Source organism: Carassius gibelio, chromosome A6, assembly GCF_023724105.1.
Source record: "Carassius gibelio isolate Cgi1373 ecotype wild population from Czech Republic chromosome A6, carGib1.2-hapl.c, whole genome shotgun sequence".
NCBI lineage: Eukaryota > Metazoa > Chordata > Actinopteri > Cypriniformes > Cyprinidae > Carassius > Carassius gibelio.
Genome location: NC_068376.1, coordinates 22,098,898 through 22,113,791, shown reverse-complemented (window position 1 = coordinate 22,113,791; position 14,894 = coordinate 22,098,898). Strand labels below are relative to the sequence as shown.

The window sequence follows — 14,894 nt, the reverse complement described above, 5'->3', positions numbered from 1 at the left end:
AAATCTAATAAACTGACAAATAATTAAAATAAATGGATAAACTCATTGACGAATACTCAAATACAATGAAGAATAAATGTTTGACTTTATAAAACCACTGCATCCAAGCATGTGAGACTCACCTCTTTGGTTTTGGTCATGGTCTCAGCAATGATGCTGGCAGCACCAGGGTCATCTGTGACCGGGATAAAGGGGCGAGATGAAGCAGAGGCAGTGGAAGGGGTCACCGCTGATGAAGGGGTAGTGGCATCCTCAGAAGTGGTCACCTAGATCGCACAATACCATATGACAAAATGAGCTGGCGAAATACACAGCATGTACTGTTGTTTTGGATATTTGAATGATTGTTTTAAAAGAAAAAAAAATTACAAATAACAACAACAACAACAAAAAAGTTGAATATTACAGAATATTTACTATATAAGAAAAAAAAAGTAGTACAGCAATTGTGAATGAACAGAAAGCACTACTCACCTCTCCTCGTTTGCTGTCCATCCAGGGGTGCGGACTGACCCTCTCCTCTGTTTCTGAGGGCAGGACTGGACCCTCAGCCTCACAGGGGCTGGAGGCCGATGAACAATCTGAAGGGGGCACTGGAGAGCTTGAAGGGCACTCCAGAGGCACCATAAAAGCAGGCATCAATGCCCCCACCACTGCATCTCTGTGTGACATGAGAGCAATTAAGTGAAGCCAGAGCTTTTACTTTATTTTATGGAGCAGGAAACAATCAATCTGATATGCAGAGTAGTTCTAATGACCTAAATATATGCTTTAAGGTTGTACCTGGCATACATGATCTGCAGGGCAGAGAGGACATGGGACAAGGCCTGCTGTTTGGCCAGATTACCATCCAGAGAGAGCAGAATCTTTGCCAGAGACGGACGGTTGGGCTTTGCATTGTTCACACCATTTAACTTATTATTTAATAAAGATGGATCACTGTCTGATGGGACACCTATAAAAAAAAACACACCAAAAAACACTTTAAATTTAAGCAACAGGCACACAACAACAGAAAATCAATGTAGACTGGGCGTAAATTACCAAGGTAAGAGGCTCCCAGAGAGTCTCTAGCAGTCTGGAAGAGGACAGGCTCATGGACGGAAGGTGTGGTGACATCTACGGTGGTCCAGGCCACGCTGTGAGAGGAGCCGCAGGCCACACGGGTAATTTTCTGCCCTTCTAGACCCTGCACCAGTGTAGGCTTCCTGTTGACTGTGGTTGTGCCGTTCCCCTGCTGCCCATGGTCATTATCCCCCCATGCGTACACCTACCCAAACAACACTTCAACTTAACACAAGCACTAAAGTGAACAACTGTTCATCAGCAAAAGGCCAGTCTTCTTTACCATGCAGCATGAGTTGTTAAATATGCCAAAATAAAAAGCAGGAGGAAGTTGCTGTTGCGCTACTCCTCTACGCCACCAAGCAGCTAAATGTAAAAAACCAAGCCTGCAGCGCACCTGTCCAGTGTCTGTGACAGCCAGGCAGTGCAGAGCCCCAACAGCCACGTGAACAATCTTCTTTCCCCTCAGTCCTTCAACCATCTGGGGTTTGCGCACGTGAACATCTGTGCCGTGACCCAGTCGGAAGTAATCCCCCTTACCCCTGCAAAATGCAACAGCAGAATGTTAAAAAGCTTCACTGAGCAAAAAAGCTGTTTTTTTATATCTCCCATGATATTCTTACCAGGTCCAGACAACTCCAGATTTGGTGAGGGCAAGGGAAAATTGAGCTCCACATTCGATCTGACACACCCCCTGCCCATTTAGACGCTCTATGTTTTGAGGAATGTTACAGCCTTCACTTCCGCCACGGCCCAGCTTCCCAAAGTCTCCATCTCCCCATGAGAACACCAGTCCTAAAGAACATACAAAAATATAAATTCATACATCCGAAACAACAACAAAAAACAGAACTAAAGAAACAAAATCAAACCAAATGAGGCTAAGCGAAACCAAACAAACCAAATGAAACTGAATGAAGCCAAACAAAATCTTGGGTCGTTATCACACCAGGCAAATGAAACTAAAGCAAACAGAGCTAAATGAAACTAAATGAGAACAAACCAAACCAAACCAAACAAAACAAGGCCAAACAAAACCAAACTACACAGAACCAAATGAAACTAAACACTACTAAATGGAAGCAAACCAAATGAAACCAAATTAAGCTAAACTAAACTAGACAAACCCAGATAAACCTAACCGAAACTAAACAAAACCAAGGCCAAACAAAACCAGAAAGATCTAAACAAAAATAAATGGAAACACTGAAACTGAACTAAAAACGAAACCAGAAAAAAAAAAAACCTAAATGAACCTCACATTAAATCCACAAAACAAACAGCCGGTTTATACCTTCATCTGTGAGGGCAAGGGTCTGGGCATCTCGACTTCCGCAAGCCACCTGGACAACACGATGGCCTAAAAGCACCTTGACCTGCAAACCAGACACAGAGTTTGATCTAGTGCATCGAAGGATACACAGCATCCAGTGAATTTAAACTGCACAAGGAGAATAAACAAAGTCTTCTTAAAGCAACTCCATCCACTTTGTACTCATCTTGTTACTTGACATAATCTTCTACCTAGAAATAGACATACAAGTGCTGCTACTATCTCCAGAAATTGGGCATGACTTAAATCTCCAAAGATTCTGTCAATTCATTTTCAATTACATATTAAAAATTGTATATAAGATGTTTCTCCATCGTGCATTGCACATCACCTCCACCCAGTATAGGGATTCCTCTGCAAATATGGTAAAAATATGGTAACCATGCAGTTCAAAACAGAGAGGTCTGAGTTTACTGACGCAAGTAAAACAAATACCAGTTTGGGTCTGAGCTGAGTGGTGTTGTCCCCGTGGCCCAGCCGGCCATATTCACCCAGACCCCAGCTGTACAGTTCACCACTGGAGGTGATGGCGGCACTATGAGAGCTGCCACAGGCAATATCTCGTATGCGCTTTGTTTTCAATGCCTCAATTAGCCGAGGCTTATCACAGTTCCTGGGAAAAGAGAAAAAATAAAATTCTCATCAGATCCCTCTATGTACCTTCCACATATTCTACATTCCTACTAGAAGAGGTCTAAATAACCTACATTCGACTGAAATGCCCAAGCTTGCCATCATCTCCTTCACCCCAAGAGAATACTTTTCCATCCACAGTCAACGCCATGGCATGCCTTCCACCTGAACAAAGTTTATAGCTTTAAACAACACATTCTGACAGCAAAGGACATTTACATTTAAATGGAAAAAGCACATACCTGAATGTACAGCAACTTTCTTCACCACATAGTTGCTGAGGGCAGATATCTGTCTTGGTATGGGGATGGTTCCACTGGACAGTCCTAAACCAAGTCTTCCGTTAGTGGCCTCTCCACAGGCATAAACTTTGCCTTCAGCCGTTACTGTAAAGACAAAGAATCATTCATTTGGTTAAAAGAGTATAACGTCATACTCTGGTATCTAATTGCTAAATAATATGCATCCAATGCTAATAAAACAGTAATTTTATATTTAAAATCCAACTTGAGAGGCACACTGGTGTCATGCATCATATTGATGTTGCTGCAATTTTGCAAAAGCAAAATGATACACAAGGCAATGTGTTACAGTGATTTTTACCAACTTGCATCATACACGAAGGGTTGGAACTTAAATTTCATAGACCACTTAACTGCTGGTGCAATCAAAGTAATGCATGGCACTAAGAAGCCATATTATATATTTTGTTTTTTTATAACTACTCACCAGCAAAAAGACTTTTAGAGCCTCCAGCCACCTGCACTACATTCAGACCAGACAGGGTCTCTGAGAATGATGGGACTTTGATCTGAGAGAAGAAAAAAAAAAACAAGACAATAAGAAAATTATGCTATTCTACCTCTATAGAAATTTTTTTTTTTTTATATGAAATAAATCATTTTTTTAAATAAAACTGAATGTGTTTTTACACATTACTGACCTTAGAGCCCTTAAGTCCTCCAAGTTGGTCCTTATCGTTGAGACCCCAGACAAAGACTTTGGTTCTGATGGTGGCAGCGGACTCCAGCCCCGACAACCTCTTTCGGGTTAGACTGCAAAGGGAGATGGAAAGAGAAACAGTAATGTACAAGTTAATTCTTCTTTAGGTTTATGCAGTACCAAACCCACTAAAACACACACCTTCCAGTCGCTGTCTTCTCCTCCTCCTCTTCCTCATTGTCAGATGCCAAGAAAGGCACAGTAGCCAGATCTTCATCCTCGGCGCGGACACGCCCCACAATGCTCAAGCCGTGGATCTTACAGTCAATCCCTGAACTCCGGCACTGTTTTATGGCAATCTCGATGTACCTGTGATACTGAACACACAAACACAAGAATGCTCAACATTCCCAAAGGAACAGTCCAAAAGAAAATTCTCTCAAATACGAATTCAAACCAACCTCTGTGCAGTCACTGAGCAGAGCGACAGCAGTGTCTGTGGGATTGATGTTGATGGTCTTCAACTCAATCAAATTGTTGAGAGAGCTTCCACCTGGAGAATAAACACAGTTGATCAGGTCACCCATAAAAAGGTTTCTCTATTAATGACCTGAAAGGCTTCACAGTTCTTTACCAGACACCACCACGAGTGAAGGCATGTAGCTGCTGTCAGCTGGATCTACAGTCGTTTTCAGTCTGTGGACCAGGATGTCTGGGAAAAGCTCCAGCCTGATCCAGTGCTATTGAAAACAAGCAAAACTTTTTTTTATCTCAAAATCAAGTTTTTCAAAATTGATCGTTTCTATGTGAACAAGCACATATAGAGTAAGGCTGCATTTATTTTGATCAAAAAGCTTACGGACCCCACATTTTTGAAAGGTGCCTAGTATTAGACTGACCTTGCCCTGAGAGCCTGAGGACTGCCAGCATTGCTCTCCAGAGTCTATGAGTCGAGACGCCTGGTTAACAGAGGATGAAACACTGAGGTTCTTCACCACTCTGGACCACTCATCAATCAGCATGCCACGCTGACTGTTGTGATTTCTCTTCAGCTGCTTTCCTGAACGTCCACTGAAGGTGGGTGACTGGCCTAAAAGGAAATGCTTAGGTTACATTGTTGCAATGCTAAATGACATGAAGTAGCTTTTGAATTACGCATGGAATTTTCCTAGACCTGGTTCATTTATTCGTCCAAATGAATGTCTAGGGTTGTGTTTACGGGTCTTGAAGCAGCTCTCACAAAAGTCAAAGTCATCACAGCTCCGACATTTAAACCTAGAGCCGTTTATAGGGAACATCTGACATCCGTCACACCTAAAGAAAATGTAAGAAACGGAGAAAAATTATTATTGGTTGGTTTATTTATTGATTTAATTATTTATTCGCCGTCTAGATGTGTACCTGACACCAGGATGTATGCTAGGAACGAGTTCCATCTCTGACAGCAGCCCAGTCCAGTGTGACTGCTGAGGAAAGTCCACGATCACATCTTTCCCATTGGCACTGAATGCTGGACACAAATGGTACAGATTTAAACAGACTGATGAAACCCAACTACAACAGTTCTCATTTATATTTATTGAAGAGGAAGGCTACAGGTTTGAAACAATTAGCAAAATACAAAAATGGACCATTCAACCAAAATGTAAAAACAAAAAAAGTGAGCCCAAGCTGTTAATTTTAGAGCAATTAGTTTAAACCTGTGAAAGAAAAAATAATACCTTTGACAACTCCCACGCTCCTGTGCGTGACAGATCCCCACTTGTACTTTGGCGTTGTGACTGAGGGCTTCACTCGCACTTTATCACCAATCTTTATATGAGACGGAGAACTCTGGGGAGGAAACCCTGGAAAACACAGAGTTACATTTATTTATTTAAAACAAACAATTAAGTCTTAAGTGCATTGAAAGTGTTTAGGAGCAGAACACGGAAAGAGGATTTACCCAGTAGCTCAGTGTGGATGTAACGGACCCAGTATGTTCCTCCTTTCTGCTGCCAGTCACACTGCACATTCAGATCATGCAGGCCATCTCTGTCCAGCTTGATCACTTTCCCCACATCTCCCTCATATACTTCCTCATACGTCCTGCAGCACCGTACCATCATGCCCACCTGCAACACAAACAGGCCTCTGATCAGCTCACCTCATCAGTTACCATCCAAAACCAGTCAATTAACAAGCGCAGCTCCTCACCTGAATGTTCTCTCTCACATATACAGCGTAATCATCATTGCTCTGAAAATCGGACCTCTTTTTAAATGTCTGGCTCTCTGTCACCACAACCCCAGGAGGCTACCATGCAAGGGAAAGAGCATTTGTTATGCATTTAATGACTACAAGTGAATCTGCACCTCATATGTGGTGCATGACAGATCACGGTGTGAATGTGTAAATATACACACCAGAGGGAAAGCTGGTTCAGGCTCCTCTAGCTCTTCCGGCACCTCTTCATCGGAGTATTCATCTGATACAGTATCTGCATCTGACAGCTCTGTAATAGGAACATCCGGATGGTCCAACAACCAGCCCACTAATGCCTCTACACCTGAAACCCAAGCAATCACGAAATAAGCTGCTAACAAAAAAAATATTGTGGCGGTAGCACGTTGTACAGAGACCAAATTCAATTGAAAATGTTGCATTACCTGGCACTCCAGAAGCGCCTGTGGTTCCAGACAGTGATTTAAGGGCAAATTCAATGTTTTTCCTTTGAAAGCCCATCTCCATCAGCTGCAGGACGATGGGTGCAGGTGGCACAGGTGAAGTCTTGGGTTTCTTCTGCTTGGGTGGGCGCATGTGCTGCACAGTGACCGGTGTGGTGGCCTCGCTGGAGCTGCTGTCCTCAAACAAGGGGGAGGACGGGTGTGTGGATTCAACTGCCAAATACTGACACACTGCCAGAGCTGCTGCCTGAAAACATACCGGCACAAAGTATTTAGAAATTCAGGGAGAAAAAAAAAAAATGGAACAACTGAGTGAGCTGGTGATTCAAAGGCTTTAAGGTCACAATCACATACCACCCAAGTTCAATGGCATCTGAGATATAATGTTGGTTACCACAGACAAATAAAATTTGTTATAAAATGACCTCCAACTCCTGGCGGTGGAATATGGCTTTGATAGGGGATGGTTGAGTGGATGCTGACAGCAGCTGCTGGAGGAGGATGAGGGGAGGCTGAGGACCCTCAGGAGACAGTTCTCCCACATCAGGAGACGATGCACAGTGATCCTCTGAACACAAACACACAAAATCCTTACAGAAGCACGCTACAAAATTGTCATTTCCACAGAAAATACACTGTTGTTATTGTGAAACAGATGTGGAGCATAGAGAAAAAGGTCAGCATATTTAAAATCAGATACCAAAAAAACTGAACAAATCTACACATGACCACCAGGGGGTAGTGCTGAGATACAGCTGAACAGGATTCAGTCATTCCCAGTACATTAAAAACCGTTCACATATAATCAATCATTCCTGCATTTTCTGGTTGGTGCGTGAGCTGTGAGAAAATTGGATCACTTATGACACAAAAGAATTTAAACAACTGCACAGAGAGAAAGACGATAACAAATGACTGAAACGGGGCATCAGAAAATGCATGCCGTTTGAAACTAGAGGTGAGATGAAGGGAGACATTCTGGTCTTACCTGTAGGATTGGGGCTGACATCTATGACGGCTGGCTGAGAAAGGATCTGTCGGAGTTTGTCCTGGTGGGAGAGCAGAGCACGCGCTGCCTTCAGGATATACAGCCTGAGCTGCTGACACCGCAACAAATACACATCCACCTGATCGGCTGCAAAGACAAACACACGAACCAGAATATTTATTATCATACACAGATTAGTTTGTGTGGAATAGATGTTTTTGCACGGGAAGTAGCATTAATTATTTTCCCATCAGATCATCAAAATGTCATTTGATTTGTGATTGCTGCATATAGCGCAAGTATACCTGTAAGTCCTCTGCTGAGGGATTTCTTCATGCGTTGTTTCTCTAGTTTTCTTCCCGCCAAGTTGACTAGCTGAGCCCAGACCGTCAGCATAGGCTCAGTGAAGGGCAGGTTCTGAACACTGAATGGAACCATGTGTATCTACAACGAAATCAAGACAAAAACAGAAAATAAACAACAATATCAACCACAAAGAAAAACAATGGCTATGTACACAAAATCATACTATTCTTAATATATCTGCAGTATATAGTACTGTATACAGTACTGTAAAAGTTTGGGGTCAACAAAAGTTCTCTTATGCTCAAAAAGGCTACATTTATTTGATTAAAAACACAGTATAAACAGTACAATTTTCAAACATTATAATATAAGGATGCTTTGATAAATTAAAAAGAACAGTCTTTTTTTTTTATAGAAATACATCCTTGCTAAATAAGTAGTATTAATTTTTTACTGACCCCAAACTTTTGTACAGAAGTATAAATTCAATATACAGAAAACACTGTTTGGAATACTATATCCAAGAATGCAATGCACTCAACTTGGGAAGTAATAGTGTGTGCCGGCGCACATTTACCGGTTTGAGCTGACTGAGCAGACAGACTTTGCAGTTCCTCATCTCATGGAACTGAACAGTGATTCGTCCTTTAGGTGTAATGCGAGTCACAGTGCCCTCCCCGTATTCCTCATGAACCACAGGTCCTCCCAGACGCAGACGCTCATCGATCCCACCAATGACTGCCAAAACTGCCATCAGACAGCCCACCGCAGGGGCTTCCGCATTGGGAAGGTAATCTTCAAGCACAGCCTGATAGAGACCCAGTGTAGAAAAAAAGTCTATATCATCAAAGACTCAACTAATATATGGTACCTTTAGTAAAATACTTCCATAATTTAACAACAATAATATTAGTTGGCTAAGGAATATGAAAAACATAAAAATTTGACATCTACCGCTTCACTGTGTCTGCCTGCCATGACATCACTGATACCACTGAGCTGGGAGTTAATATATTCGTTAATAAGGCTATTCCATTGGCCAAGGGAGTGAAGTGTACGCAGTACGGCCACGATTTCCTCTGCTAGGGTACTGCTGTGAGTGGCTGTCAGAGAGGCTTGAGGGCGTGATTTCCTCCTACGCATCGAACCTTCTGTAAAGCACAAAACGTGATGTTAAAGTGACATCCTGATATCAGCATCTGTACTACCTCACAAAGAGCACATAGTGAGAAAGGAGTTAATGAATTTACAGTACCCCTGAGGAGGGGCAGATCTGAGGAACAAGTGCTGAGCAAGCTGCCAAGGAACCCAAAGAGTTTCTCCACCAGAAACTTCATATCCTGAGAGCGCTCTGTCTTATCCCAGGACGGCAAAACTGCCTGTAAAAGCCGCAGGGCAAGAATCTGCCAGGGAGTGAGGAAAGACAGATTAAGTGGCAATAAATGGATCCCGTCAACAGCAATAATGTGTACGACACTTCTGCACTCATTTCAACCCTGTGGTACTCATGAGGGTTTCAGAATGACAATTATACAGTAATGAGACAAGGACAGCTCTCATGCTTTTGGTAAATCCAGTCAGAACGCATAGTAAGTGTTGAATGAAATCAGGATGCAATGCTGGCACCTGTCTCTGTAGCGTGACTGCAGTGAAGGACTGGTGGCCCTCCACGATGCGTATAAGCAGACTGATCCAGGCAGAGGAGCTCAGGGTACTGCACATCTGGGGCATGAGAGCTATACTGCGAATAAACCCCAGCGTGCACCAGCTCCTGTACTGCTCACGGGACACGAGCTTGTGAGATGAACAACCTAAAATACAGAGAGGGAAATTTAAACCATTATATTACATAGCCCACTTTGTTAGGAGTATTTAACTACATGCCAACATTTGTAATTTTATACAATGCACTTTGTGTATTTACATGCTTTCATGTTCTCTTTTTTAATTTTTTTAATATTAGGGAGGCAGCGAAATTTCATCCACCGAAAAGGGCCATTTTCAGTTTTAGCCCGAAAGAAGAAAACGGGGCAAAAAAATATCAGCCGAATTTGATTGTTTTACTTTAAAATAAAAGTGTGGTTATTTTATTGAGCTTTAAAAAAAAAATTATAGTATCAAATGAAAACTGAGTTAAATTAAAGGCTTTTTTAAAATTAAAAATTATTTTAAAATAATAATTATTAAAAAGCATTTTCAGTATCGGACCATCCCTAGTAATTACATCTGTAATTACTTTCTGTAATTACATACCGTATTTTCCGGACTATAAGTCGCACTTTTTTTTTTCATAGTTTGCCTGGTCCTGTGACTTTTAGTCAGGTGCGACTTATTTATCAAAATTAATTTGACATGAACCAAGAGCAATGAACCAAGAGAAATGAACCAAGAGAAAACATTACCGTCTACAGCCGCCAGAGGGCGCTCTATGTTGCTCAGTGCACCTGTAGTCTACCACTGAGCAGCATAGAGTGCCCTCTCGCGGCTGTAGACAGTAATGTTTTTTCTAGGTTCTTGGTTCTAAATAAATGCGACTTATAGTCCAGTGCGACTTATATATGTTTTTTTCCTCATCATGACGTTATATTTGGACTGATGCGACTTATACTCAAAAGCAGCAATAAGTGTTTTGCAATACAATAACACACAAGTGTTAACAACTAACAGTGTATCTAACAATTATTTTACAAAAGTACAAATACACCTAATAGAACCATATACTTAATACACCCAAATATATACACATTATAACATGTGTACAAATTGGACCATATCATTTTAAAACAATATGAATAATTGTATTATATTATTATATTAATAAAAAGAACTGTGCTGTTACCAGTCTTGTCATTGGCTCCACTGTCCACCAGTATCCGGAGTAGACCACACAGAGTGCTAACAGCCTCAGTCTGCATCACATCAGCATGAATCCCAGAGGACAGTGATAGTGTCTTCAACAGATTAACTGTACTGGTCAACATGATTGCAGTGGGGTGAACACTCTTCTCCATCACCTCCCCTTCTAAGAGAAAGAGGGAGAGACTGTATAAATCAACATGCCAATTTTAAGACTAAGACTGGGTAGTAAATGCTTTTTTCTATGGCATGACACACTGCCAAAGTGCATCACAAACCTGTGTCGTCCTCTGTGTCAGAATCTTCTGTGGCCGGCTGGGTAGCAGGTGGAGGTTCGGCCAGTTTAAGGTCATACTTGCCCTCTTTGCCCATCCTGTAGGAATTGGTGCTGCTGGTATCCCACTGGACACGAATCCAGCCATCTTCTCCCAACTCCCCAATCACACGGCCCAGACCTGGTGGTGGTCCGTCCTAATACACGCCATAAAGGAACTTGAATAAACTGACCTGAAAATGCCTTATCCTCATTTCCAATGCAGAATTCATACAATGCGCGCAAATGCAAACAAGTCAGCTTTAACTTACCTGATCTCCCCATTTCCAGTCAGGTCCTCTCATCACCCTAGTGCCAATCTTCATCATAGCTGCCAACTCGGGGCCAGAGGCAGGGAGAGGGGTGGGGGCCGTCTCCTTTCTGGACTCCTCGAGAACAGTAGCTGAGCCTCCGTGAGCTACAGAGCTCAGCTCCTCCTCACTGCTATCAGAACTGGGACCTGTGCAATACAATGCAAACATATTCACAATCAAATCTTCCAAAACACACTAAACAGTAATGAACAGACCAGTCTGTGCCCATTTTGAAATACAACCAATATGTCCCTATAGAACAGAGGTCAACGGACACAACATAATAGAACCTACCTTACCCTATACAATAAAGTTCATCTGACCCCAATGTATTTAACCAATCTGACACAGTACAACTGGCCCTATCAACTAAAACCCATCTGATTTAAGAAGAAAGCAAGTCAAGAGAAGGTTCTGACCAATGAGTCGAAGAACACTCTGGGTGAGGGCGAGGATGCCAGAGTTCAACAGAAGACTGAGGCTGTTGGCTCCATGTTTAAGAGTGAGCATATGGAGCATGGCAAGCAAGAAGCGAGCCTGAGGAATGGTACCCAGACTGGGGCCTGCTGGGTTCTCATTAGTGATGGTCTGCAGGGGTACTGGCTGCACACCTGGAGGAGAGAAAACAACACTAAATACCATACTGTTCAAATAGTTGGGGTCAGTAAGATTTTCTTTTTTTTCTCATTTCATATTTCAAGCAAATGCTGTTCTTTTCAACTTGCTTTTCAAAGAATCCTGAAAAAAAAATGGTTTCCACAAACATACTAAGCGGCAAAACCGTTTCCTGCATTGATAATGTATAACTGAAGAATGAGGTAATGGTCAAAATTAAGTATTGCTGTGACAGCAATAATTTACATTTTAAAATATTTTCAAAGTGATAAGTTAATAAAATTACTATTTTAAATAGTAATAATATTCCATAATATTGATGCTTTTACTGTATTTTCTAACAAATACATGTGGCTTTGGTGAGCATAACAGGCTTTTTTCAAACAAATTAAAACAATCTTACTAACCGCATGCAAACTTTTGAACACGTAGTGTACTTCAATTATTAAATTTAAATGATTCCTGCAAATTAAATGTATGATTACAGCAAATGTTTGGGTAAAGTGAAATGACGTACCCAGCTCTTTGAACTTGACGCTGGCCTCCAACAAGATGTTGCGGATATTCTGGATGGCCCAGGCATAGAGTTTACCAAACGTCACCTCCAGCAGCATGCGGTTAAATGGAGGAATGAGATCTACATCTTTTAGACAGTCAGCCAATGGTTCTCTATCAAGGCAAAAGAGATATTAATGTAAATACAAACCAGTGTAACTCACGAGAACAACTGCCATACTAACATAAGCTGCAAAACGCAAAAGAAGTTACTAAAAACATAAGAAAACAATCTTCCTGCTTGAAAATTCTGAATCTTTATACTTGCCCAATATTGGTCCCTTCAGGTATGACTCTCTGCCATCCACAGAGCATAGCGTACTGTACAGAGGGCAGGAGGAAGTTTTTGGATGCCAGCTTCAACATAGTGTCTATACCCTCCAGCCGGACCTCAGCTCGCTCCAGCTGTACACAGATGTGTCAGATAATATCAGACTGTCATACTACTTTATGCCACATTAATGTTAGGAGTTAATTAGTATCATTTACAGGTCCATTTTATGTAAAGAACTACCTTTTTAGGAAAAACAGATGGGGGTGGTTGAACTTCATTTTAACTACCTGTTTAAGGAGGCACTTCCTCATCTTCTCCACATCCAGCGGTTCCTCCTTCAGAGCAAACTCCGAGATGGCACTCATGAGGCTGGACTGAGAGAAGGAGCCCTGAACGCTGTGCTTTATCCAGCGGTACTTCTGAACACTGCCTATGGAGTTTAGAAGAGGCTGCCACTTATCCTGCTACAAGATAAAAGAGTAGAAAATTTATAAGGCTGTCAATCAAATACAATTTTAACAGAATGAATTACATCAAATGTTTAATTCATGAAATTAACTGTATAATAGTGCTGTCAAAATGATTAACAGCATCCAAAATAAAATGATGTGCATATATTTGTTAATAAATAATTAACTAGCAAGTTAATTAGTAAAAACTGTAAAATAAGCAAATAAATTAGTAAAGACAAGAAGCGTATGCCAAACAAACAAATAAAAAGCATTAATACTGTGAAATATAGAGAACGTAGTGAGTGAATCCCTAAATCAAGCAGTCATTTTAACTGAAAAAACTGCTGTTGAAGGGGAAGGTATTTAAAGACACGCAAGAGTTATTTATAGAGACACACCACAGCTGTGATACAGTCTCATCAGATCCTGTTGAGATATGCAGAATTCAATTAGAGAAAAGCAAGAGAGAGAGAGAGAAAAATAGAAATAGAAAACCTTTGGGGATTTGACAGTGGTTTGTTTCTTGTCCACAGGGACAGGGCCGATCGGAGCAGGCAGCTCCTCATTGGTCCCTTCCCTCTCCAGCTTACACTCCTCCAGGTCAGCTGACTCGGACTTCTTAGGCACTGAGAGAATTAGCAAAACAGGTTATAATTGTAAACTGAACATCCTTTCACACTGAACACTTAAATGAGACGTTAAGAGTTGTCACCTCTCTTTTTGCGGCGGTCTCTGATCAGTTTCTGCGTGATCCTCTTCCAGCGAGGCTGAGAGCTCAGCAGCTTCAGTTTGGACACAATGGAGAGGTCGTTACTGACGGCAGGTCTGAGCTCGTTAAACAGGAAACGCAGCCTCTCGATCACTGGGGCGCACACCTCCTTATAAGAGCGGCCTTGCTCCTGGTGCGTCTGTACCAGACGGGGAAAAGGTCAGAAAGCAGGGGTCAAAAAGGTCATCATGATGTAGATGACATCCCACATTACACCCAGACCTGGCATTATCATGTATTAAAATCTAAAACTAAGGTACGTCTAATATGACAGCTTAAGCAGCATATTCCAAAGAAAAAGGTACAATGAATTGAAAAACAAATAAAATAATATTTCCATTAGATTGTCATTGCTCACTTTTATCAAAGAACACTTGGCCTGGTACACCATTCGACACACATCGATCACACATTTCGGAAGGGACCTCTGTTTCCCCTGGTCCACACCCAAGGCACATTGATCAACAAGCGAGAGGGCAACATGACCTGTACAGGAAAACAGAAATGGACCGTAATAATGATAACTCTGTTTAGAGGTTTCGGCTAGTTCACAGAACAGGATTTCAGAAAATGTAAAAAATAATATAGGTAAATACAGAGCAGCCACCACAATTCAATACAACAAGAACTATTTAAGTTACCAAGGTCCTGGTGCTTGAGAAGGCAGCAAAGCAGCAGGCGGCCCACTTCCTCTACAGGATGTTCGGGAGGAAAAGCGATGGGAGTGATGAGATGGTACTGTTTACAACACCGCTCGATCTGGCATAGAAAGTCCTGCAGCAAATAAATAAGAATCCCACATTAACCATCAGA

General features: G+C 41.7%; 1 protein-coding gene across 1 annotated transcript in view; it reads right to left on the bottom strand.

The window, feature by feature from the left end:
- The window catches only part of LOC128015711 (E3 ubiquitin-protein ligase HERC2), a 46,086-nt gene that overhangs the window by 13,952 nt on the left and 17,240 nt on the right, over positions 1-14,894 (bottom strand). The window contains exons 28-68 of the mRNA XM_052599777.1: positions 14,723-14,855; positions 14,440-14,567; positions 14,025-14,220; positions 13,808-13,938; positions 13,148-13,324; positions 12,855-12,991; positions 12,549-12,700; positions 11,836-12,027; positions 11,375-11,562; positions 11,068-11,260; positions 10,773-10,955; positions 9,560-9,744; positions 9,189-9,336; positions 8,888-9,084; positions 8,511-8,741; positions 7,933-8,071; positions 7,628-7,774; positions 7,065-7,207; positions 6,622-6,886; positions 6,379-6,521; positions 6,170-6,268; positions 5,919-6,087; positions 5,695-5,820; positions 5,375-5,483; positions 5,148-5,287; positions 4,873-5,063; positions 4,608-4,713; positions 4,435-4,526; positions 4,175-4,350; positions 3,975-4,086; positions 3,761-3,842; positions 3,274-3,417; positions 3,106-3,196; positions 2,834-3,011; positions 2,360-2,441; positions 1,689-1,860; positions 1,463-1,607; positions 1,045-1,270; positions 784-955; positions 475-661; positions 123-266 (exon numbers count right to left, since the gene is read on the bottom strand). Coding sequence (XP_052455737.1) covers positions 123-266; positions 475-661; positions 784-955; positions 1,045-1,270; positions 1,463-1,607; positions 1,689-1,860; positions 2,360-2,441; positions 2,834-3,011; positions 3,106-3,196; positions 3,274-3,417; positions 3,761-3,842; positions 3,975-4,086; positions 4,175-4,350; positions 4,435-4,526; positions 4,608-4,713; positions 4,873-5,063; positions 5,148-5,287; positions 5,375-5,483; positions 5,695-5,820; positions 5,919-6,087; positions 6,170-6,268; positions 6,379-6,521; positions 6,622-6,886; positions 7,065-7,207; positions 7,628-7,774; positions 7,933-8,071; positions 8,511-8,741; positions 8,888-9,084; positions 9,189-9,336; positions 9,560-9,744; positions 10,773-10,955; positions 11,068-11,260; positions 11,375-11,562; positions 11,836-12,027; positions 12,549-12,700; positions 12,855-12,991; positions 13,148-13,324; positions 13,808-13,938; positions 14,025-14,220; positions 14,440-14,567; positions 14,723-14,855 — 6,351 coding nt within the window. The remainder of the gene's footprint in view (positions 1-122; positions 267-474; positions 662-783; positions 956-1,044; positions 1,271-1,462; positions 1,608-1,688; positions 1,861-2,359; positions 2,442-2,833; positions 3,012-3,105; positions 3,197-3,273; positions 3,418-3,760; positions 3,843-3,974; positions 4,087-4,174; positions 4,351-4,434; positions 4,527-4,607; positions 4,714-4,872; positions 5,064-5,147; positions 5,288-5,374; positions 5,484-5,694; positions 5,821-5,918; positions 6,088-6,169; positions 6,269-6,378; positions 6,522-6,621; positions 6,887-7,064; positions 7,208-7,627; positions 7,775-7,932; positions 8,072-8,510; positions 8,742-8,887; positions 9,085-9,188; positions 9,337-9,559; positions 9,745-10,772; positions 10,956-11,067; positions 11,261-11,374; positions 11,563-11,835; positions 12,028-12,548; positions 12,701-12,854; positions 12,992-13,147; positions 13,325-13,807; positions 13,939-14,024; positions 14,221-14,439; positions 14,568-14,722; positions 14,856-14,894) is intronic.